At 40.7% G+C, this 23,625-nt stretch overlaps 2 protein-coding genes across 4 annotated transcripts in view; one reads left to right on the top strand and one right to left on the bottom strand.

Annotated features, from left to right (window-relative positions):
• Positions 1-16,085, top strand: part of LOC112053401 (phenoloxidase-activating factor 2) — a 28,507-nt gene extending 12,422 nt beyond the window's left edge. Inside the window, exons 3-11 of one of the 3 annotated variants that reach the window (XM_052889524.1) lie at positions 2,081-2,232; positions 3,555-3,708; positions 5,656-5,783; positions 9,300-9,377; positions 11,746-11,855; positions 12,484-12,645; positions 13,651-13,814; positions 14,923-15,119; positions 15,305-16,085. In XM_052889524.1, the coding sequence (XP_052745484.1) occupies positions 2,081-2,232; positions 3,555-3,708; positions 5,656-5,783; positions 9,300-9,377; positions 11,746-11,855; positions 12,484-12,645; positions 13,651-13,814; positions 14,923-15,114 (1,140 nt within the window). In that variant the 3' untranslated portion in view covers positions 15,115-15,119; positions 15,305-16,085. Of the gene's footprint in view, positions 1-2,080; positions 2,233-3,554; positions 3,709-5,655; positions 5,784-9,299; positions 9,378-11,745; positions 11,856-12,483; positions 12,646-13,650; positions 13,815-14,922 lie in introns of all 3 variants that reach the window. The other 2 variants (XM_024092801.2, XM_024092802.2) reach the window with 2 other exon arrangements.
• Positions 16,086-17,045: 960 nt separating this feature from the next.
• Positions 17,046-23,008, bottom strand: LOC112053405 (uncharacterized). The gene is made up of 5 exons (XM_024092808.2): positions 22,849-23,008; positions 20,533-20,593; positions 19,961-20,083; positions 18,574-18,683; positions 17,046-17,228 (listed from the first exon to the last, which is right to left on the bottom strand). Exons 1-5 carry the CDS (start codon positions 22,921-22,923, stop codon positions 17,109-17,111), a joined length of 489 nt encoding a protein of 162 aa, XP_023948576.1. The 5' UTR covers positions 22,924-23,008; the 3' UTR covers positions 17,046-17,108.
• Between the last annotated feature and the right edge of the window lie 617 nt (positions 23,009-23,625).

The following is a 23,625-nucleotide window of genomic DNA, read 5'->3' on the forward strand; positions in this document are numbered from 1 at the left end:
TTGTTTTTTTATTTCAGTTTTTTTTTATACTTTATGCAGTCGGGTTTTTTTTATTTGTTTCATTAATTTATTTATTTGTTTTATCATTTGTTCTTTGCCAAGTTAGGCCTTCAGCGATTTTGTAGGCAAGTACAACATATCTATAGTATAAAATAATATAGCCGTGATAGCCCAGTGGCCTCTGCCTCCGATTCCGGAGGGTGTGGGTTCGAATCCGGTCCGCGGCATGCACCTCCAACTTTTCAGTTGTGTGCGTTTTAAGAAATTAAATATCACGTGTTTCAAACGGTGAAGTAAAACATCGTGAGCAAACCTGCATACCAGAGAATTTTCTTAATTCTCTGCGTGTGTCAAGTCTGCCAATCCGCATTGGGCCAGCGTGGTGGACTATTGGCCTAACCCCTCTCATTCTGAGAGGAGGCTCGAGCTCAGTAGTGAGCCGAATATGGGTTGATAACAATAAAATAATCATTGGACTGATGCAGTGGCGTGCACTTCAGAGATGAATAAATGCACTGCTTACCCTAAGGATTCATTGCGAACGTGCGAAGCTAGAGCACGCCACTGGACTGATGCGAGTTCCATGTAATTTTACCCGACTGCAAGAAAGGTTATGTTTTTCGCGCGTATGTTGTATGTATGTATGTATGTATGTAACTATGTAATATTCTTTATTACCTCATATCTTCCAAACCGCTTACGGCTGAACGGATTTACATAATAAAAATTTTAATAAAAAAAATTCAACCGACTTCCAACTCAAAAAATAACTTTAACTAAAAAGCAAAAAATAACATCCTACCTATGTGCTACCTTCTGATCAGTTTGAAGGCGGTGCCAAGCCACCTACAGCTACATAAAAAAAAAAAAAAAGAAAAAAACATACATACAGCCGAACGTAGAACCTCCTCCTTTTTGGAAGTCGGTTAAAAAATAAACACCACGACGACTGTGAGACATATAATCCTACTAATATTATAAACGCGAAAGTTTGTATGGATGTTTGGATGTTTGTTACTCTTTAACGCCGCTATTACTGAAGCGATTTGGCTGAAATTTGGAATGGAAATAGATTTTACTCTGGATTAACACATAGGCTACTTTTTATGCCGGAAAAATCCATGGTTTCCCGAGATTTGAAAAACTGATGATATTACGAATGTTTGTTACTCTTTCACGCCTCGGCTATTGAACCGAATTAGCTGAAATTTGGTATTGAGATTTATTATAGCATGGATTAACAATATTGGCGTGAATTTTTATCCCGGAATAAATGGTTGCCGAGGGATTTGTAAAAAACTAAATTCCACGCGGACGCGCGCCCCATTTCCCAGCGAACCAGCGTCAATCCATCAGGTCTCTTGCCATTATCATTAAAAAAATGCCACAAAATCTTCTTCTTCTTAAGGTGCCTCTCCGACTAGCGAAGGTTGGCAGTCAGTTTCTTGAACTCGTCTCAATTCTTCGCGAGGCGAAATAATTGTGCGGCGCTCGCGATCCCGGACCACTCTCTGAGACTTTTCCATACTGACAATAGTGCAGTGGTTTCCCGTTGCCTTCTGCACCTTCTGCCAAAAAATACATTTATTTAAATGATACTTTTTTTTTTTGACGGCCTCCGTGGCGCAGTGGTATGCGCGGTGGATTTACAAGACGGAGGTCCTGGGTTCGATCCCCGGCTGGGCAGATTGAGATTTTCTTAATTTGTCCGGGTCTGGCTGGTGGGAGGCTTCGGCCGTGGCTAGTTACCACCCTACCGGCAAAGACGTACCGCCAAGCGATTTAGCGTTCCGGTACGATGCCGAGTAGAAACCGAAAAGGGTGTGGATTTTCATCCTCCTCCTAACAAGTTAGCCCGCTTCCATCTTAGACTGCATCATCATTTACCATCAGGTGAGATTGTAGTCACGGGCTAACTTGTAAAGAATAATAATAAAAAAAAAATCCCAGGGAACCAGCGTCAATCCATCAGGTCTCTTGCCATCATCATTAAAAAAAATGACAAAAATTACATTTTTTAAATGATATTGTTCTTATTTTTTTTTTGGTTTTTTTTATGATACTGTTTGATGTATTTCAGATAACCGTGAAGCCGACAGTGAGCGGCGCGACGTTCACCAACAGCCAGGGCGAGGAGTGCCAATGTGTGCCGTATTACCTGTGCGATAGGGACAATATTGGCGTGAACATTAACAACGTCAGCGTTACCGGCTTCGGGGTCCTGGATGTTAGGTAGAGCTTTTTATATTGTTACTATAGCTTGGCATCGTTAATAACACTCCCATGATATGCGGGCAACGGGGGGAAAGGACTACGCGGGTATGAAGTCATGCGGGTGACGGGGGGACAGGACTGTGTGGGTATAAAGTCATGCGGGTGACGGGGGGAAAGGATTGCGCAGGTATAAAGTCATGCGGGTGACGGAGGGAAAGGACTGTGCGGGTATGAAGTCATACGGGTGACGGGGAGAAAGGACTGCGCGGGTATGAAGTCATGCAGGCGACAGGGGAAAGGACTGCGCGGGTATGAAGTCATGCGGGCGACGGGGGGAAAGGACTGCTCGGGTTTGAAGTCATGTAGGCGACGGGGGGAAAGGATTGCGCGAGAATGAAGTCGTGAGGGTGACGGGGGGAAAGGACTGCGTGGGTATAAAGTCGTGCGCGCCGGACATAGGAAATAACTGCGTGGGTATGAAATAGTGCGCGCGAGGCATCTCTAACCCCCCTCCCGGCCCGCGCGGACCATCGGGAGTGTTACAAACGAATTTGCCTATAGCACACACCTAGAGAAGCTTTCAACAGAAGGTAGTGGTACTTGAGACGTCGCGTATTGTGAGGAGGTACCTCACCTGAAACCCTGACCACCGGTTGTTTGGGCGCTCAAATGTCCCGCAGCGGGAGGGTTAATTATTTTTTTTTTTTAATTTTAATAGTGATTTATATTATTCTAGTGTAGGAAATAGTAGTCAGAGACGTATATGGCGTCGCTAGATCTCGTGTTGGCTCTTGCCGACGCTAGGTTGCGAGACTTGTTTTTGTAAAATGTAGGGAGTTAGAGAGGGGTAGCGATCGGTTGGCGGGACGGCTTGCGGTATAAGGCGCTCGTCGTACTGTCGGGTTCAGTATGTTCGTGGCGATCGAGCTATTCACATTTCTTAATGTGTAATTCTTTATGGGTTACCTGAGGGGAGAGTGACTTGAGTGGAAATGGGTAGTGTTTGTCGATTATCAAAGGATCCTTTAACCCTACACACAGCGTTCACAAGTGTGTGACTCCACTCAAGGTCATTTTTTGCCATTTTTTACCATATTTTGGTTACAGTTTGATTTGTTAGTTAAGTTGTCCTGACAAATATTGCGGAACCTTTGTACAACATTGGCTTTCTTATTTTTTTAATCAACTTTTGAAGGATATCCCGTTCCCGTAGGAATACAGGGATAAAATACTCGTAGCACCCGGGTATGATGTAGCTTTCGAGCAGTGAAATAATTTTTCAAATCGGTTCAGTAGTTTCGGAGCCAATTCAATGATGATCTTCTTGACTTCGTCTTCAGATTTGGCGCCAACGACGAGTGCCAAGAGAGCGTGGAGAAATGCTGCAAGAACGTCCTGCCTGAGCCTGAGCCAGTAGTGCCTGACCCCGCGCAGCTGAAGGGCTGCGGCTACAGAAACCCCAACGGGCTGGACTTCCAGATCACTGGCGGCAATGTGAGTCTCCCTGCAACTGTTGACAGAGCGAGGAGAATGCGGCGAGGACGTGCTGCTCAAGCCTGAGTCTGAAGTTCCTGACCCTGCTCGTCTGAAGGGCTGCGGCTACAGAAACCCCAACGGGCTGGACTTCCAGATCACTGGCGGCAATGTGAGTGTCACTGCAACTGTTGACAGAGCGAGGAGCATGCGGTGAGGACCTGCTGAGCCTGTGCCTGAAGTTCCTGACCCTGCTCGTCTGAAGGGCTGCGGCTACAGAAACCCCAACGGGCTGGACTTTCAGATCACTGGCGGCAATGTGAGTGTCACTGCAACTGTTGACAGTGCGAGGAGTATGCTGCGAGGACGTGCTGCTCAAGCCTGTGCCTGAAGTTCCTGACCCTGCTCGTCTGAAGGGCTGCGGCTACAGAAACCCCAATGGGTTGGACTTCCAGATCACTGGCGGCAATGTGAGTGTCCCTGCAACTGTTGACAGTGCGAGGAGTATGCTGCGAGGACCTGCTGAGCTTGAGCCTGAAGTTCCTGACCCCGCGCGGCTGAAGGGCTGCGGCTACAGAAACCCCAACGGGCTGGACTTCCAGATCACTGGCGGCAATGTGAGTGTCACTGCAACTGTTGACAGTGCGAGGAGCATGCTGCGAGGACCTGCCGAGCCTGAGCATGAAGTTCCTGACCCTGCTCGTCTGAAGGGCTGCGGCTACAGTAACCCCAATGGGATGGACTTCCAGATCACTGGCGGCAATGTGAGTGTCAATGCAACTGTTGACAGAGGGAGAAGTATGCTGCGAGGACGTGCTGCTAGAGGCTGAGCCTGAAGTGCCTGACCCCGCGCAGCTGAAGGGCTGCGGCTACAGAAACCCCAATGGGTTGGACTTCCAGATCACTGGCGGCAATGTAAGTGTCACTGCAACTGTTGACAGTGCGAGGAGTATGCTGCGAGGACCTGCTGAGCCTGAGCCTGAAGTTCCTGACCCTGCTCGTCTGAAGGGCTGCGGCTACAGAAACCCCAATGGGCTGGACTTCCAGATCACTGGCGGCAATGTGAGTGACCTTGCAACTGTTGACAGAGTGAGGAGTATGTAGTATGCTGCCAGGACTTGCTGAGCCTGAAGTACACCCAGCGCCGGCCCGAAGAAAATTTTAGAATGGAGCGAGATCCAATTTTGGCGCCTCTTCTGTTTGCTCCAGGCTCCTAATAATAATTATATGTGCCAATTTTGAATCCAAAGTAAGTAGGTATTTTATTGTTCTTTACCATTTAGAGCGCCCTCTAGGATTTGGCGCCTGGAGCGCCTGCTCCGTTCGCCGTATGTACTGGCCGACCCTGAGTACACCACTGAGTGAGTACGCAACCGGAAGCACGCAACAGGAAGGCCCAAACTACAAAATATTAAAAGCGCCATCTGTAGTAAAACTCTTAAACTACGACAAAACATACGTAACCTAGCGCCGTATCCGTTTAGTCTTTTAACGGTATAATTGTGAACTAACTAGTGAAGTAAAACAAGTTTGACACGTGAGATGGCGCTACTAACCGCTATTATTTTTCAAGTTTCTCTATCATGTATTATTTTATTTTAGAATTTTTTAGTCGTGTGGTCTAAAGCATACTGCTTTTGTTTTGAATTTTTTGGTAAATTAGGTTCATTTTGGAGTTTATTCCATTAGAATCGATTTTATATAGTCCCCGGTATGAAAAAAATATAAGGCAGTAAAATTCGATGAACGAATGACAGCGTTACGTTTTTTTGCGCAACCTATTCTGCGCACCTTTCACTGTGCGCTGTCGCGGCCTGCTGCTCCTCAGTTGCGCATCTTTCACTTTTTAGACAGTTTATCTGAAAGAGTAAGCTCCATTCGTGCGTCGGAGCTGACGCACACTAGTTTTTTTTTCCGAGGAGGAAAAGTCCCTTCTGGACTTCTAACTAACTTAGGTTCTGTTGTCAGGGTAACGAGGCGCAGTTCGGCGAGTTCCCGTGGGTGGTGGCGCTGCTGGGCGCGGACGGCGGCTACGCGGGCGTGGGCGTGCTCATCCACCCGCAGGCCGTGCTCACCGGAGCACACGTCGCGGCCAAGTGAGATTGTTTACACTGTACTTCATCATTGACAACCTCATACTAACCACTTGACTCCTAAATGGACGACCGGTCGCCCATCGTATCCGTTACGTGACATGTAAAAAAATATAAAGTAAACTAAGGGCAATAGGCGAGCACAGTATCATGCTCCGCGCGATAGAAGAATATAAAAGATTTTTTAAATGGCTCACAACGGTAGATTAAAACCGCATTCCCTGACTGTCGGCTTCTTCAACGCAGACGGGCTTTTCGATAAAATACTCGCGGGCAATGGCTAATACTAATTACATAAAAGTACGTACTAGCCCGACAGATCCCTGTTTGGGCGACCGGTTTACCACCGTTATGCCCACGCGCGCGCGCTTGGTTCCCTCATTGGTCGTCATGTCGTCCACGCGCTCCTTATCGATTTACAATTTTATTTCAAACTAGCGGACGCCCGCGACTTCGTCCGCGTGAAACCCACACTACCCTACTTCTACCATACGTTCGTATGGCTACGTCATTTTTGGCTGTTTAGGCAAACCACACTCACGATATCGCTTTTGTTATTATGCTTATGATATCGTGAGTGTGGTTTGCCTTAACAGCCAAAAACGCGAGGTTGTTGAAAAAAGAAAAAGAACGAGAATGGGGGTATATCGATTTTGCCCCTAACAGCTGACTTCACTTCTCATCTCGCAACTTCAGTTCCGTCGTGACCACGATCCATGCAACTGGGTCGAAATATCGACAATAAAAATCTCGTCGTTTTATCGTGGTATGTACCCGTATAAATAACATTCATAATGAACAACCACGAAATAAGTTTAAAATCATAAGTGATAAAACATCGCTTGAAAATGTAATAATGATTGTTTTTGTAAAAAGTGCGTATGACGTCACGATACGGAGCCGCTGCTATTATTTGTAACCTATTTTTTTATTATACGAACGAATTTTGTTATACGAACAAAACTGTCTGTCATTTTCGGAGGAAAATGAGCTTAGAGTTGGTATATGTATTAAGCTCAAATAAGCTGTGACGTCAACGGGAAGTTTTTAAGGAGCTCTTCAACCGACGAACACTATCACAACTATGAAACATCCATTATAAAGAGACAGTTTTTTAATCGCATTAGATCATTGATCATATACTTTTACAGAAAAATAATCTAACATGGTGGTTTTAAACACGGTTCAAATAAATTGCTTTAGTTGTCAAATAATGACCAATCTGAAAAGGTCTAATCTCTTTATTTCTAAACAATACGGATATCAAGTATCTTGAATTTAGTAAATTAATAATGCCAACTAATAATTTATATTAAACTAGCGCACGCCCGCAACTTCGTCCGCGTGGAATTCAGTTTTTCACAAATCCCGCGGGAACCATGGATTTTTCAGAGATGAAAAGTAGCCTATGTGTTAATCCAGAGTAAAATCTATTTCCATTCCAAATTTCAGCCAAATCGCTTCAGTAGCCGCAGCGTAAAAGAGGAACAAACATACTTACACACAAACTTTCGCCTTTATAATATTAGTGTGAAGTGTGATTATATATTAACACATAATATTACATAACATAACTTTAACTAATTAATTAATATATTTATTATTTTGATTATGAAGAAATACATTTTAATAATGAAGCAATACATACCCACTATAACTTGATAGTTGTTTTCACGAAGACGGTTGAACCAAAGATTACAATGTATTATTGGAAAGAACAGAGAATGCCGCCATCGTCTAGTTTATCTTCTCTCCGGGCCCGCAGGGCCCGGGGGGGAGACGCGACCAGAGCATAATTATGCTCTCTGCGCGTGGTTCTCTACCGCGCTCTATAAAGATAGAGCGGTCATTGGATTTGCCTCCGGTTGGGGGCATTTGTGGTTTCTTCTGCTATTTCCTAATTTTGACCTCTTGGTTTTTCGTGGTGTGGTTGCCTAGACGGCAACCTCGCCATGGGGCCTTATCTGGGCTATTTGGTTAGCAAATCCCTCGGGTATGCCCGTTTCTCAGGTGGGCGAGCATGGTATGGCGCAATATCCCTGATGTAGGCCATTTGCGACGCGTCGGTTTTGGCAAAGACTCGGATGGCTTGGGATTTTATTTCCGAGTCTAGGTCCTCGATACGCAGGTCCCTGGCGATAGTGCGGTTCCTCACGTACCGAGGGGCGTTCGATGCCGCCATGATAACTAGCATCGTCTTAAATAGCCACACTCTGTGTAAACACCAACATGGAGTCTGCCGCCATTATTGGTGTTCGTTCGTGGCCGGAAGTCATTGTTCAACCGTTATCATTACATTCACTCATGTTTTCTATCTTAATTGAACTAACTGGAGTCTGCCGCCATTATTGGTGTTCGTTCGTGGCCGGAAGTCATTGTTCAACCGTTATCATTACATTCACTCATGTTTTCTATCTTAATTGAACTAACTGGAGTCTGCCGCCATTATTGGTGTTCGTTCGTGGCCGGAAGTCATTGTTCAACCGTTATCATTACATTCACTCATGTTTTCTATCTTAATTGAACTAACTGGAGTCTGCCGCCATTATTGGTGTTCGTTCGTGGCCGGAAGTCATTGTTCAACCGTTATCATTACATTCACTCATGTTTTCTATCTTAATTGAACTAACTGGAGTCTGCCGCCATTATTGGTGTTCGTTCGTGGCCGGAAGTCATTGTTCTACACGTCATCATTACATTTACTCGTGTTTTCTATCTTAATTGAACTAACTGAATTTATTTTAATAACTAAGATTATTAAAAAATACTAGTATCGATAAGAAATAAATGATAAAAAAAGAAATGAAGCATTAATGTAGGTACTGTTCTTTACTCTATTGTAAATTCGGAATTTTTAATAAAGATGAAATTTACTTATTATAAAATGAACTTTTCGAGCGAAAGTTTCAACGAAGACGAAAGCTTTCCTAGTGTAGGTCAGGCTTAAAACTTTAAAATACCAAAGGTGCTAAAAAAACTAAAAGACAATGGGGATGATGACTAGGTTTGAATATATTGATTTTTATGATACATTCGGTTAAATAATTTATACATAAAAAGCAAAGATTGACTGGATATTTGCAAAATAAATGAGATTATAAAATTTCAATATCTATTAAAAATCTTTTATCGTAATTGGATAAAAATTCATACAGTTTCAGCTTCCTTACATTAAATGTGATATTTTTTAATAAATGAACTATAAACATAAACGCACAAATAACAAAGATATTAGTAATTTTGTTTGAACGCACATACAAATCTAAGGATCACTACATTACGTACGACGTCATTAGTTCGTGCCATTTTGTATGGGGCGTTTCTCAGGGATCCGCGGCAGCGCCGCAAAGCTGACCCTTTAAATCCCTGTAGCTCCGAAAGTAATGATCGCAGATACCCTGTTACTTTTACAAAATTGCTTTACTATTAGCATACTCTTAATTTATATACAATTTAAAAAACTGTCATCATCCCTATTTGCTTCGTTTCCACGTTTTGCAAGCCAGTATAATTTAACAGGTTCGAAGTTGATCTTGAAGAATCTGGCGAATCTGACTCCGACGATGAAGAAGATGATTCTGGTGGATTTTATTTGCCGTACGTTTGTCAGAGTATTTATTACAATAACACAGCTTTGCTTCCAAATACCAACTTGTAGGTATATAGGTATACGCGTTACTAAGTGTTTAATATAGCTTTTTGTTTTAGTGCATGTAATATAATTATGTATAGTCTAACACAGGGTTTCTCAAACTTTCGGCTCCACGAACCCCTGTTAAAATATCCAAGTGACAGCGAACCCCTTACTAACTAATGGACAACCCCCCAGCCCCCCCCAGAAAAAAATAAATTTGACTGATGAAGAAAATAAGGTTTTTATTTGAATAAAAGGTAACACATAAAGTACAAAAAGAAATGTCTTTGCAATATTAATGTGATGCGTGTGCTTGTTTCTTGTCGCAAATGAATTCAAAGTTAGGAGTAATTTTGGACAATTTTAACCTTAACTGACTTTGAGAAACCTTGGTCCAGCGGAAATTCGATGTAAATTTCCAACCCCTATTTCACCCCCCATTATTTATATTTTCGCAGTCCACTAATCATTTTACATAAAGATAACTCAAACATGAACGATTTATATTAAAAAAGCTACAACCTTTTTTTCTCCCTATAAGTAGGGGTGGAATTATAAAAAATCTTGAATAACATTATTTATAGTATTTTTGTATAGTTTACAATAACAAAACACAAAATGTAACACAAAAGTTACAAATGTAACTTGACAAATTACGGACTTTTCGTACATTGTAATTGTGTATTTAACAAATTTTCAACCTCATTTTCGCCTCCTTCTGATTTTATTTTTACGACAAAAAGTAATAAACCTACGTTCAGTCAATCTGTAATTTAGAATTGGACTTTTTACAGTTTTATTGATCATGAAAAAAGAAAAAAAAATTTTACAATGATTAATAATATAATTTTTGAAGGCCTCCGTGGCGCAGTGATTTCGCGGTTGATTTACAAGGTGGAGGTCCTGGGTTCGATCCCCGGCTGGGCCGATTGAGATTTTAATTGGTCCAGGTAAGCTGGGGGGAGGCTTCGGCCATGGCTAGTTACCACCATACCGTATAGCCAAGCGATTTAGCGTTCCGGTACGATGTCGTGTAGAAACCGAAAAGGGTTGTGGATTTTCATCCTACTCCTAACAAGTTAGTCCGCTATCATCTTAGATTACATCATCACTTACCATCAGGTGAGATTGTAGTCAAGGGCTAACTTGTAAAGATCTTTAACAATTTTTCTATCAGGAAGAATAAGACAAAATAAACAAAAAAAAAGTATAATCCAAAATAATGAAGCAGGCACGCCTGTATTACCTAGTGTCTAAAGTCGTATTTTTGTTTTCAAAATATTGAGTCTTGTTTTTAAATAAGCGTGGAATTCCAGTAGGTACTTACTTTGTTTACATATAATATATATATATATAATTATATAAATAATATTTATATAATCGTTATCAAAATAGCTTTAATTCCTGCGATACTTTGTGTTTTATCACTATATATTTGCAACGCGTATTTGGGTCAGAGTCACACAGCGGGCGATGGAACGAGCTATGCTCGGAGTATCTCTGCGTGATCGAATCAGAAATGAGGAGATCCGCAGAAGAACCAAAGTCACCGACATAGCTCAACGAGTCGCGAAGCTGAAGTGGCAATGGGCGGGGCACATAGTTCGAAGAGCCGATCTGGGGTCCGAAGGTGCTGGAATGGCGACCTCGCAATAGAAAAAGCAGTGTTGATCGACCCCCCACCAGGTGGACTGACGACATCAAGCGAGTCTGGATTCGCTGGATGCAGGCGGCTCAGTATCGTGATGTTTGGAAGTCCCTACAAAAGGCCTATGTCCTGCAGTGGACGTCCATGCTGATGATGATGATAATGATGATTTGCCACGCGGCATATTTCGATGGGTCCAAATACATTTTAATTTTTTATTATATATAAATTATCGTTTGATCTGTTTGCAAAAGCGGGACTATGTCGGTCTCACTGGGCACTCCGGGACATACTGTCTAAAAGCGGGACGCGTCACATCACTTTTGACGGTTGAGGTTCGATTCTCGGTTGGCACGATTGAGGTTTTCCTAATTGGTCCAGGATTGGCTGGTGAGAGGCTTTGGCCATGGCCGGTTATCTACTACCGGTAAAGACGTGCCGCCAAGCGATTAAGCGTACCGGTACGATGTCGCGTAAAAACCAAAAGGGGTGTAGATTTTAATTTTTTTTAATTCTTTACAAGTTAGCCCTTGACTCTCACCTGATGGTTAGTGATGATGCAATCTTAGATGAAAGCGGGCTAACTTGTTAGGATGAGGAGATCGAGATTGTATTCAAGGGCTAGTGTCTACCTTTGTTGTGGACCTTGTGCACGCCACTGTATGTACGTACGTTTGTTCCAGGTTCTCGCCGAACTCGCTAATAGCGCGCGCAGGGGAGTGGGACACGCAGACCAACAAGGAGCGGCTCAAGTCGCAGGAGAGAGTCGTGGACGGCATCTTCATCAGAGAAGGTCAGGTTCTGTACTTCGAACCCCGTACAAGTGCTAGTTGAACCCGCGTTAATATACAGGGTGTCCTGTAAATATTATGATTTTTTTTTTGGCAAGACCTAAAGACCTAAAAAAAACTAAATTGGGCAAATTTTCTCCCATTCGGATAGGTATAGATTTATTCCACAATAATCTCAACCATTTTAAGCACTCAGTAATTGATGTACTGAATGCTAATACTTAATAATAATCTATATATATAAAAATGAATTGCTGTTCGTTAGTCTCGCTAAACTCGAGAGCGGCTTAACGGATTTATCTTATCTTGGTCTTGAAATGTTCGTGGAGGTATAGGGAAGGTTTAAAAGGTGATAAAAAATCAAATAATTTCCGAAAAAACCCTAAAAACTGCCTTTTCTATTTCCCATACAAACGTTTAAGAGTCAAGCGGTAGGGGTAGGGGTAGGGTAGGGTAGGGGTAGAGGTATAAAAGGGTAGAGTAGGGATAGAGAATAAGTGCACTTATGTCAAAACGAAGCTTGACCGGGTCCGCTAGTATTGTAATAATTTTATACCAGCACTGACGCCCCCCCTTAAATTTTATAACCAATATTAAAAATATGCTGATGAGGTTCTTTCCATCTTCCAGACTTCAATGCCAAGAATCTGAAGAATGACGTGGCGCTGTTGCATCTGCAGACGCCGTTCGAGTTGGACCAGCACATCAACACGCTGTGCCTGCCCGAGCAAGACGAGGACTTTGACTCCTACCGCGGATGCATCGCCAACGGCTGGGGCAAGAGTGTCTTCGGTGAGTGAGTCAGTGAGTTAATGAGTGAGTGAGTGAGCTGCTTCAGATGCCGATTGACAGGACTTCATCAACAGTTGTGACGTGTCCGCCTGATCCTATTCGAGGTCTTGGACTAAAGTGGTAATAGGGATGATGACTAGGTTTGAATATATTGATTTTTATGATACATTCGGGTAAATAAGGTCAATGTTAACTAATTTATACATAAAAAGCAAAGATTGACTGGATATTTGCAAAATAAATAAGATTATAAAATTTCAAAATCTATGAAATTTTTTTTATCGTAATTAGATGAAAATTCATACAGTTTTAGCTTCCTTACATTAAATGTGACATTTTTCAATAAATGAAAAAACGCACAAATAACAAAGATATTTAGTTTTTTAAAATTAAGAGTATACTAATAGTAAAGCAATTTTGTAAAAGTAACAGGGTATCTGCGATCATTACTTTCGGAGCTACAGGGATTTAATGGGTCAGATTTGCGGCGCTGCCGCTGCCTGAAAAACGCTCCATACAAAATGGCACGATTTAGTGACGTCGTTGGCTCGCTGATCGTTAGGTTTGTATGTGCGTTTAAACAAAATTACTAATATCTTTGTTATTTGTGCGTTTATGCTTATAGTTCAAATATTAAAAAATGTCACATTTATTGTAAGGAAGCTAAAACTGTATGAATTTTCATCTAATTACGATAAAAGATTTTTAATAGATTTTGAAATTTTATAATCTCATTTATTTTGCGAATATACAGACAATCTTTGCTTTTTATGTATTAATTAATTAACAATGTACCTTATTTACCCGAATGTATCATAAAAATCAATATATTTAAACCTAGTCATCATCCCCATTGTAAATCGATTGGGAGCGCGTGATCGACTTGACGACCATGCCAGGAACCAAGTGCGCGCGCGCGGTGGTAGACATGTCGTCCAAGCAGGGACAAATTGGTTATGAAGAAATAAAAGGCTTTTTTTTTATTTATGACATCCGTATCCGCAGGCAAGCAAGGCCGCTACGCAGTCATCCTCAAGAAGGTGGAAGTGAACATGGTGCCGTTCGACCGCTGCGGCGCGCTGCTGCGTAAGACACGTCTCGGCGTCAACTTCCGCCTGCACCACAGCTTCGTCTGCGCGGGGGGGGAGGAGGGCAAGGACACGTGTCAGGTGAGACTATTCCTCGACCGGGATACGATGATAGAGGGGAAGGGGAAGGGGGGTGAGAAGGGGACAGTAAGGAGGGCAAGGACACGTGTCAGGTGAGACTACGCGAGTCCTCGACCGGGGTACGGTGATAGAGGGGAAGGTAGGGGGGGGTTAAGAAGCGAACAGTAAGGAGGGCAAGGATACGTGTTTTTAAGATAACTTTCTGATCCGTCGCCACCGCGGTACAGAGTTGGTGGAATATGATGACAGAGGGGAGTGAGTGAGTAGCGTTGAGTATACGTGTCAGGTGAGAGTAATCTAGTTGTCGTCCGCGTGGGACAGGGTACAGAGGGGAAGGCGGAAAGGGGGGTTTAGTGGACAGCTAGGCGGGCAAGGATACGTGTTCTTAAGATAACTTCCTGATCCGTTCCTCCCTCGGCACAGAGATGGTGGTTATGAATATGATGACAGGAGTGAATGAGGAGCGGGCGTTGAGAGCAAGGACGCGTGTCAGTTGAGTTTACTCGAGTCGTCGACCGCGTGGGACAGGGGTATACGACAGAGGGGAAAGGGGAAAGGGGGGTTAGGTAATATAACTTGCTGATTCGTCGCCAAAGCGGTATAGAGATATTGGTGGATGAGGACCGGCGTTGAGGGCAGTGACACTTTTAAGGTGAGACTACTCGTGTCCTCGGGAAGGGAAAAGAGGATGAGATTGACAACAATACGTGTTAAGTAAGATTGCTGATAGATGAAGATGACTTGCTGATCTGTCGCGTCCTCGATACAGAGATGGTGGTGGTATAATGACAGCGGGGAGTAAGTGAGGAGCGGGCATTGAGGACCTCACCAGAGGTTCTGGTTTCTATTCCTAGCTCGGTTCAATTCAGGATTTTATATTATTTAAACTGGGTCAGGTCAATTTTTTTTTCACTAAAAGAATATTTGTCATTTTTTTTAAATATACCCAAAATTTTCAATTAGTCGGGAAAGTCCAAACTAGTTAGGAGTAGGTACGACAATAGACCAACAGGACGGGGATCGACCCAGCACCCCTCGGTGATGAGTCCAACCACTTACCGTTGAGCTATTGAGGATAATATATTATAAATGAATATTTCCCCCCTAGGGCGACGGTGGCGCCCCCCTCGCGTGCCCCGTGGGCAAGGACCGCTACAAGCTGGCGGGGCTGGTCGCGTGGGGCATCGGCTGCGGGCAGCGGGACGTGCCAGCGGTGTACGCGCGCGTCGCCATGTTCCGCAAGTGGCTGGACGGCATCATGCGCGGCTGGGGCCTGGAGACCGGCTCCTACACTATCTGACGACACTGGCTCCTGTACTACAAGCTCCTACACTATGTCACGACACTAGCTTCTGTACTACAAGCTCCTACACTATCTGACGACACTAGCTCCTGTACTACAAGCTCCTACACTATCTGACGACACTAGCTCCTGTACTACAAGCTCCTACACTATCCGAAGACACTAGCTTCTACGCTATCTGTCTACTCTAGCTCCTACACTATCTAACGAGACCGGCTTCTACACTAACTGTCGACACTAAGAGCTCCTACACTATCTTACGAGACTAACTTCTATACTACGAGTATCTGACGATATAACATACATTAGTATGTGTGTTCGATAGGCAGTGTAGTAACACTATCTAACAATATCGCGAACTCTTCCACTATCTAACGAGACTAGCTCCTACGCTGTCTGATAACACTGGCTCCTACACTATCCGTCAGCAAGCTCCTCCACTATCCGTCGACACCAGCTCCACTATTTAACAAGACTAGCACTATCTGTGGAAACTAGCTCCTACACTATCTAACAAGAGCTTTTCCACTAGTAGCTCCTGTACTATCTCAAAAGACCAGCTTTCACCGGTCACAGAAAACATACTTGTACGTCAAAACAATTATAATATGCAGTTGACAGCTGTCAAAGCAGGAGCATTCCATCAGCTACCCTTTCATCCCTTAAAAATATCCTTCGAGATAAAATACCAGACGAAAAAAAAATCCAAATCAATCAAGCCGATTTTGATTTTTGAATGAATGAACAACCCTTCATGAACTATGGAACAATAAAAAAAAAAAACAAATATTAAAAAAAATTACTATAAAATACTCTGATCTATGGCAATACTCTTTAAATAATTAAAAAAAAGGAATAAAATAACGCGGCATCTAGATTTATTAAATTTAAATTTTGTAAAATATTTTTAAGCTGTTTGTGATTTTCTATCTTATTTTTACATAATAAAATGTTTCTACAAATAATAATATTTTTTTTATTTTGAGTTAAGAGATTGCAGTCTACCCGTACCCCCTCCTGTCCTATCCTCAGTATCGTGATGTTTGGAAGTCCTTACAAAAGGCCTGCAGTGGACGTCCATCGGCTGATATGATGATGTAAACACAAGACAGCACATATCCTGTGAAGTGTTCGTCTGTTCATAGGCGATTGGTTTCCACTTCATATAATATACAGAATAAAGAATGATACAGAATGAGTCTTTAAAAGCAGTGCGGTGAGGCCGCTGAAACCAATAAAACAAGATAAACGTCAGGAGTCTCTTTTACATCCGCATATAACAACTTTTTTCATAATTTGTATTTAAAGATTGAACACTAACAACCTTTAAATGTATCTAAGCTAACAACAATTACGTAAATTATTATCATAATACACAGTCAATAACTTCCTACAAAAAATACGCCATCCTTTTTATTTAGTTTTTGTATACAGTTTTTAAAATCTATATACTAGCTGAAGAGTTTATTTGTTTGATTGATTGAACGCGCTAATTAATCTCAGGAACCACTGGTCTTATTTGAAAAATTCTTTCAGTGTTAGATAGCCCATTTACTGAGGAAGGCTTATATAGCCTATAGCCTTCCTCAGTAAATGGGCTATCCATTATATATCCATATCCATGGCTTATCCCCGTATCCTACGGGAATGGGAACGATGCGGGTGAAACCGCGCGGCGTCTACTAGTATTTAAAAATATAAGACACCATTTTTCTTAAATAATATTAAAAATTACTGATGCGACGCTTCGTGTTGTACTGACTCGAGAATGTATTCGTTTTTGAATTTGTCGTGCTGCCGTGTTCCGTGCGCTCTATCTGCCTATTATTCTTTCATCTGTGATATGATAACTTAGACTTACATACTAGCATGCTATGTGTTTACATACTCGTAAAAGGATATCTTTACTGCTAAATTAAAAAACAATGCAAACAATAATAATTATTTAATTAATTACATTAAACAGATGTATAATATCAGAACAGTTGGAATTATTTAATTTTAACAGTAGGCAACGCCGCTGCACAGTTCGCCTTGTCCAGCTCGGCGTGGATCTGCTTGAGGCGAGCGCGAGCCAGCGACAGCGACGCGTTCGTGGCTCGCATACTCTCCTGTAACACACGGTTAAAATAAATTAAAAAAAAAAAAGTGCGTGTCCCGCAGCATAAACTATGTACGTCTCAATACTAACGCCTGAAAAGTGAAAGGTGCGCAACCGAGGTGCAGCAGGCGCACGCAAACAGCGTGCACGTTGTTGACGGCAGCGCACGGTGAAAGGTACGCAGAATAGGTTGCGCACAAAAACGTAACGCTGTCATTCGTTCATCGAATTTTACTGCACATATTTTTTTCATACCGGGGGCTAGAATTTTCGAAATCGGTCCATAAATTACGGAAATATCGCTGGGCATACATAAAACATACACACAGCTGAACGTAGAACCTCAACATTTTAGGAAATCGGTTAAAAAGAATGTGCTGTAGACCACACGAATAAAGTCAAGTCTTTTATTGAGTTAAAAAACTTGAAAAACAATAAACAAAAAAAAAACTAATATCAATAAAAAACGAACAAAACAAAAAGCGCCATCTATGAGCCTCCGGCATAACTGCATCGCAACAGGTCCTTGGAGTGAACGAAAAGGGTTCGTTTCAAAGATCGATAGCAACGCCATCTACTGGCAGTTTGAAACAGCAAACAGGGTTTCACTATACCTGTAGATGGCAGCACGCATCGTCCGAGTCCAAAGAGGTGAATAGGAAAAGAGAGTTGTAGAAGGACGTTTGTCACTGTTGCAAATCGTAGCAATTACATGTAATTCTCGTTTTATTTTTATTGATTTGCTGCATTTTAGAGTTTTAGCCTCCAATTCCGGAGGGTGTGGGTTCGAATCCGGTCCGGGGCATGCACCTCCAACTTTTCAGTTGTGTGCATTTTAAGAAATTAAATATCACGTGTCTCTAACGTTGAAGGAAAAACATCGTGAGGAAACCTGCATACCAGAGAATTTACTTAATTCTCTGCGTGTGTGAAGTCTGCCAATTCGCATTGGATCAGCGTGGTGGACTTTTGGCCTAACCCCTCTCATTCTGAGAGGAGACTCGAGCTCAGCAGTGAGGCAAATATGGGTCGATAACGATGGATAGATTTACTATAGCTTGGCAAATTTGTTCGTAAGACGCTCGATGGTCCGGGCGCACGACTTCATACCCACGCCATCCTTCCCTCTGTCCCGCGCGCACGACTTCACACCCACGCAGTGTCATTAAAGAACTTGCCAAGCTATAGTATTGTTCTACTAATATATTAACACGTACGCTGCGGCACTGATTTTTCTGTACTTTCCTCTGGTGCGGTACGAGGTCAATCGACCTCGTAACCAATAAATATGCTAGATGTACGAGGTAAATTGACCTCGTATCGCAGCGAACGTCTTAAACAAAAATTATAAATACCTGCACAGTGAGCAAAGTTTTATCAGCAACGGTCAGCTTCTCCACGCTAATGTCCGCCGTGTGACGCGCCAGACCCTCGAGAGTCGCGCGCAGCGATATGTTGCACTCCCCTGCACACAGAGTACCGGTACTTTAATAATAAATCACAGAGTAAAGATCATACAGATTGAGTCTTTACAAACAGCGTGCTGAAGCCGCTGAAACCCATAAAAAAACAAACGTCACGCGTCTCCTTGACATCCGCATATACCGTGGAGGGAAAATACTATGGAGTTGGTGCTATTGTATACAGTGTGAGACAAAAAATGCCATATTACTATGAAAGGCGATGAAAGGTTATGTTTGGATGTTTTCGTAGTATACTGCAATTATATTCAATAATTGTACACTGTTACTAAATTTTGTCTGTAATCGTTAATAACTACAAAACTCTCAAAACTTTAAGTTTTCTCAAGCAAAACTCGAAACACGAAAAAGTTGTATTGGAGACAGACACAGAACACCCATACGATAATGGAGACAAAACATTAAGTCTCGTCCTGCTCACACCTTAATAATTCCCATTCGCGAAAAATTAAAATTTCCTAATCGCGCCTTATTACTCTTGATATTATTAATTTTTTAATAGCCCGCCTACGAATTCTTTTCTATGGCATATACAAACTATTTTCATAATTTGTAGGTCAAAATTTAACACTAACGAAAATTATGTAAATTGATATAATAATCAATAATCACCAATAAAAAATACTCCATCTTATTTCTTTAGTTTTTGTGAACAGTTTTTAAAATATTTAATAACGTAAAACGCCATTCATCGTGTGCTCCATCTGCTTATTATTGATTAATCCGTGTAATCTATACTTATAATGAAACTGGTCGAATTCTATACATTTATTCGCAATTTGAGATTTTACTTATACTATTTGTAACAACAAACGTTACCGTGGCATAACGGACGACAGCGCCATCTATACTTATAATATGAATTCTGTACATTCTGTACATTGAAGATATTCCGAAAATTTTTGTTGGGCGGCATTATATAATCGATACTGAAGGTAAAAATATATTTTTTCGATTTTTTTGTCTATCTGCCCGTGTTTTTTTGTTATTCGGGCATCAAAACTACTGAATGAATTCAAATGAAACTTAGCACGGTTTAAGACCATAATACGGGAAGGTAAGATACTTTTTATTGCGAAAATAAAATAAGAAGGGGGTAAAATAGGGTTGAAAGTTTGTATGAAAAATCCTTCATTTTTAGAGTTACAGTTTTAAAACTTTGTTCATAAATCATAAAAAATACGAAATAGTGGTGAAATAGGGCTTGAAAGTTTACATTGATTTCCACGCGGACAAAGTCGCGGGCGTTCGCTAGTCTTACATAATTTCTGGTGCAGCAGCGAGGTGTGTATCAGCTTTGCCGGTGACGTCGGAGACGGAGGGTACATGGAGGTGTGCAGCGGAGCGTCCTGCTCGTCACTGACGGGGGATGGAAGCTTGCTCTCTGGAAATTGATGTTTTAAAGTTAAAATTGTAAGCACCTTTACCTTTCCAGAGTCTGGGCGTTTACTGAATTATCTATCTATACAAAACAAAGTAGGTTAGTTTCACCGTTTATAACTCTAGAACGGATGAACAGATTCGGATAAAAAGGTGATAATGATGATGATAATTTAAGTAACAAATTAGAATAAAAGAACAGGAGGTCTTTCGGAGGACATTTTTGTCTAAAAAATTTTAATGAACTAGCTGACGCCGCACGGTTTTACCCGCGTGGTTCCCGTTCCCGTAGGAATACGGAGATAAAATATACCCTATAGCCTTCCTCGATAAATGGGCTATCTAACACTGAAAGAATTTTTCAAATCGGACAAATAGTTCCTGAAATTTGTGTGTTCAATCAAACAAACAAACTCTTCAGCTTTATAATATTAGTATAGATATAAATATTACCATCGTCTGACTCGGGAGCCTCCCCAGTTACCACAAATGCTTTTGATGGTGGTGATATGTTCTGAAAACAAGGGTTTTAAATAATTGAATGTTGTAACGCAAAGACTAGTTCCCGCATCGCATACTAGATGGCGCTGCTAGTGTTTTAGCCCGCGCTAGCGTTTGTCCGACACATAAAGCATATATGGACTGGAGACTTATGTATTTTTGTATTTAATCGTACCTCGGTGTGCACGGACTACTGGGCCACCAAGGATATCGGCAGTGTCCGCAGACGTGGACGGCTGATTAATTACGAGAATTATTTTGTACATTCTCAAATTCTCTGAATAAATACCTTTAATCTGTAATAATGTGCAGTTTCGGAAACAGCACACAATTGTCTAAAAATTTAAAATGTCCAGGTATTAAAAAAAAACTATTTTCAAACCAGTGTATAATTTCTAAAAGTAACATAAATAAGTAAGTAAGTAAGTAGTATATTTCCTTTTTAATTTTTATAATATGTAGATACATTTTAATATTATTGTAAAATTTCCTTTGGTTGACAAATATAAATAAGTAAGTGTTACATTTTGGTGCTGTGCCTTCGATATTTACAAAAATTATTTAATTTATAATTAATCTAAATATTTTTTAATCTAGATATTTTATTTATATTAAAAACTCCTTATTCGCACTTCCTTTATTTTTGTTTTCAATAAAGATTTAACAGATTACAAAATTGCGACCTTTTCTTTATTTGCTGCTAAAGATTTCATTATTCGCTAATCTGACTGTCGAGAATGACCTAAAATCTGCAAATTTAAACTTTAACTTGCAAATTTTGCACAAATTGTGAATAGAATGAAATAGTAAATGTAATGTAGTAAAATTAAGGTTTAAGAATGCCACTGCTGAATAACAGCCTGAATTAAAGAATTAAAGAATCTTTTAAAAACTGTCAAGGAAGAAAAAGATTACAAAATTAGGTCAAAAATTTCAATTAATTGTTAGGTAGTTCTCTCGTCAGGGGTTGCCTGGTAGAGATTACTTATAGTAATAAGGCCGCCTTTGCATGCTAAGTTTAATTTATGTTTTTTTAATGTTTCAATTTATAATTGTATTTTTGTGTGCAATAAAGTATTTCTTCTTCTTCTTCTTAATTGTTTTTTTTTATTTTGTCACCCAAGAATGGGTATCAACAAGAATAATATATTAATGAAATATGAAATACCATATTCACGGTTTATGTATTCTCAGTACATTTATATACTACATAATACTGGATGAAATTTTACTGTAAATTTGCACATAAAAATGGTAAAATATGTTGTAACTATTATTTATTTATTTATTTATTTATTTTTAAGAAAAATCAACAGCGTTACCAAGAATACAATTATACAATATTTCCTGTATGTTACAGCCAATTACAGATTTTCCATAGTTATAACAATTTATAAAATAAAATCACATTAAAACGTATGTATGAGTGAACGTTGGTATAAGAAATTGTGTGTGTGTGTGTGGTTGACTGTGGTGTGAGTGTGTTGTGTGTGCGTGTGCGTGTATTATTATAAAGAAATACCTTTTAATTGTGATAGAACAAAATTGTATACTTACTATATAGGTTGAATGTTTAGGAAATTCTATAATTTTAAGATTAAAACATGTAAGTACCACATTCCAGCAAGTAAATAATGATTTGAATTAGACTGGATTTTTATTTAAGTATTGTTTATTTGCACATTTACAAGAAAAGAAATGCAAGGCGCAATAAAGAAATACATACTTAACTGACTAAATATAATATAACAATTGAAGATTTTTAAAAACAAAACTGTTTTTAAAAATCTTGAATTTTTATTTTTGGCTGGTGGGAGGCTTCGGCCGTGGCTAGTTACCACCCTACCGGCAAAGACGTACCGCCAAGCGATTTAGCGTTCCGGTACGATGCCGTGTAGAAACTGAAAGGTGTGTGGATTTTCATTCTCCTCCTAACAAGTTAGCCCGCTTCCATCTTAGACTGCATCATCACTTACCATCAGGTGAGATTGTAGTCAAGGGCTAACTTGTAAAGAATAAAAAAAAAAAAAAAACACACTAATCTATACTAATATTTTATAGGGGTAAAGTTTGTGGTGTAGTCGGGGGTATTCTTTAGATCAATTGAACATTTAGAAAATTTTGAAAATTGAAAATTCTTTTACCACTGGAAAGCCACGTTATTTGTGAATGCCATAGGTTAGATTTCATCCCCGTATTTCACGAGAAGGGGAACTACGTGGGGCTAGTGCTTAAAAACTATAAAAATTCGTATTTTTGTTTACTTACTGGTGACTTGCCTACTTCGATCTCAGTGTCCGATTCAGACGCCTCACCGTCGACAACGTGAGCAGATTTAGACATTGTATCCTGTCTAAACTTTTAATTAATTGTTTTTCTATGTTTAGTGATTTAGAAGCAAAAATTACGAATAACAATTACCAAAATAGCCTCTTTTCTTTTCATTAATTGTTTTTGTTGACATATTTTGACATTGACAAGCTTTATTTGTGGTCTGTGGACAAGTAGTGTAACAATCTTTTTTTTTTTAATTTATTTCACGGTCCTGGATTCTAGCCCATATTATGTGCGCTCTACACTCACGTTTGCACTCACACACAGCGTTCGCGCCGTGAATCGATGGCGCGAACGCTGTGAAATCGTCGTGTCAGTGCGTAAGCGTCTCAGACCAATTACAAATGGACCAGTATCGCCGACCAGTATCGTAGACCACCCAAATTCACCAACAAAATTGTCTGACATTTTTTGAGGGGGACGAGGTAAACTCACACATCAAAAATATTTAATTTTTACTTCCTTTTTTTTTTTCTTTTACCTTAATAATATATTATATATTATATAAGTTAGCCCTTGTAGTCAAGGAAGGAATTTATAATGGAAGCGGGCTAACTTTGTTAGGAGGAGGATGAAAATCCACACTCCTTTCGGTTTCTACACGGCATCGTACCGGAACTCTAAATCGCTTGGCGGTACATCTTTGCCGGTAGGGTAGGTACTAATAAACACATCGCTTAAAATCGTTACACAGAATATTCGATTACTTTA

Source organism: Bicyclus anynana, chromosome 26 (assembly GCF_947172395.1).
Source record: "Bicyclus anynana chromosome 26, ilBicAnyn1.1, whole genome shotgun sequence".
NCBI classification, from domain to species: Eukaryota; Metazoa; Arthropoda; class Insecta; order Lepidoptera; family Nymphalidae; genus Bicyclus; species Bicyclus anynana.

What these genes read in the sequence shown, in the direction of transcription:
- LOC112053405 (XM_024092808.2), bottom strand. Translation starts at nt 22,923, where the DNA reads ATGTCTAAATCTGCTCACGTTGTCGACGGTGAGGCGTCTGAATCGGAC. An exon ending in TCGAAGTAGGCAAGTCACCA is followed by an intron (nt 20,594 to 22,848) that starts GTAAGTAAACAA and finishes CCTTGTTTTCAG; the next exon opens with AACATATCACCACCATCAAA. An exon ending in GCTGCTGCACCAGAAATTAT is followed by an intron (nt 18,684 to 19,960) that starts GTAAGACTAGCG and finishes CTCTGTGTGCAG; the next exon opens with GGGAGTGCAACATATCGCTG.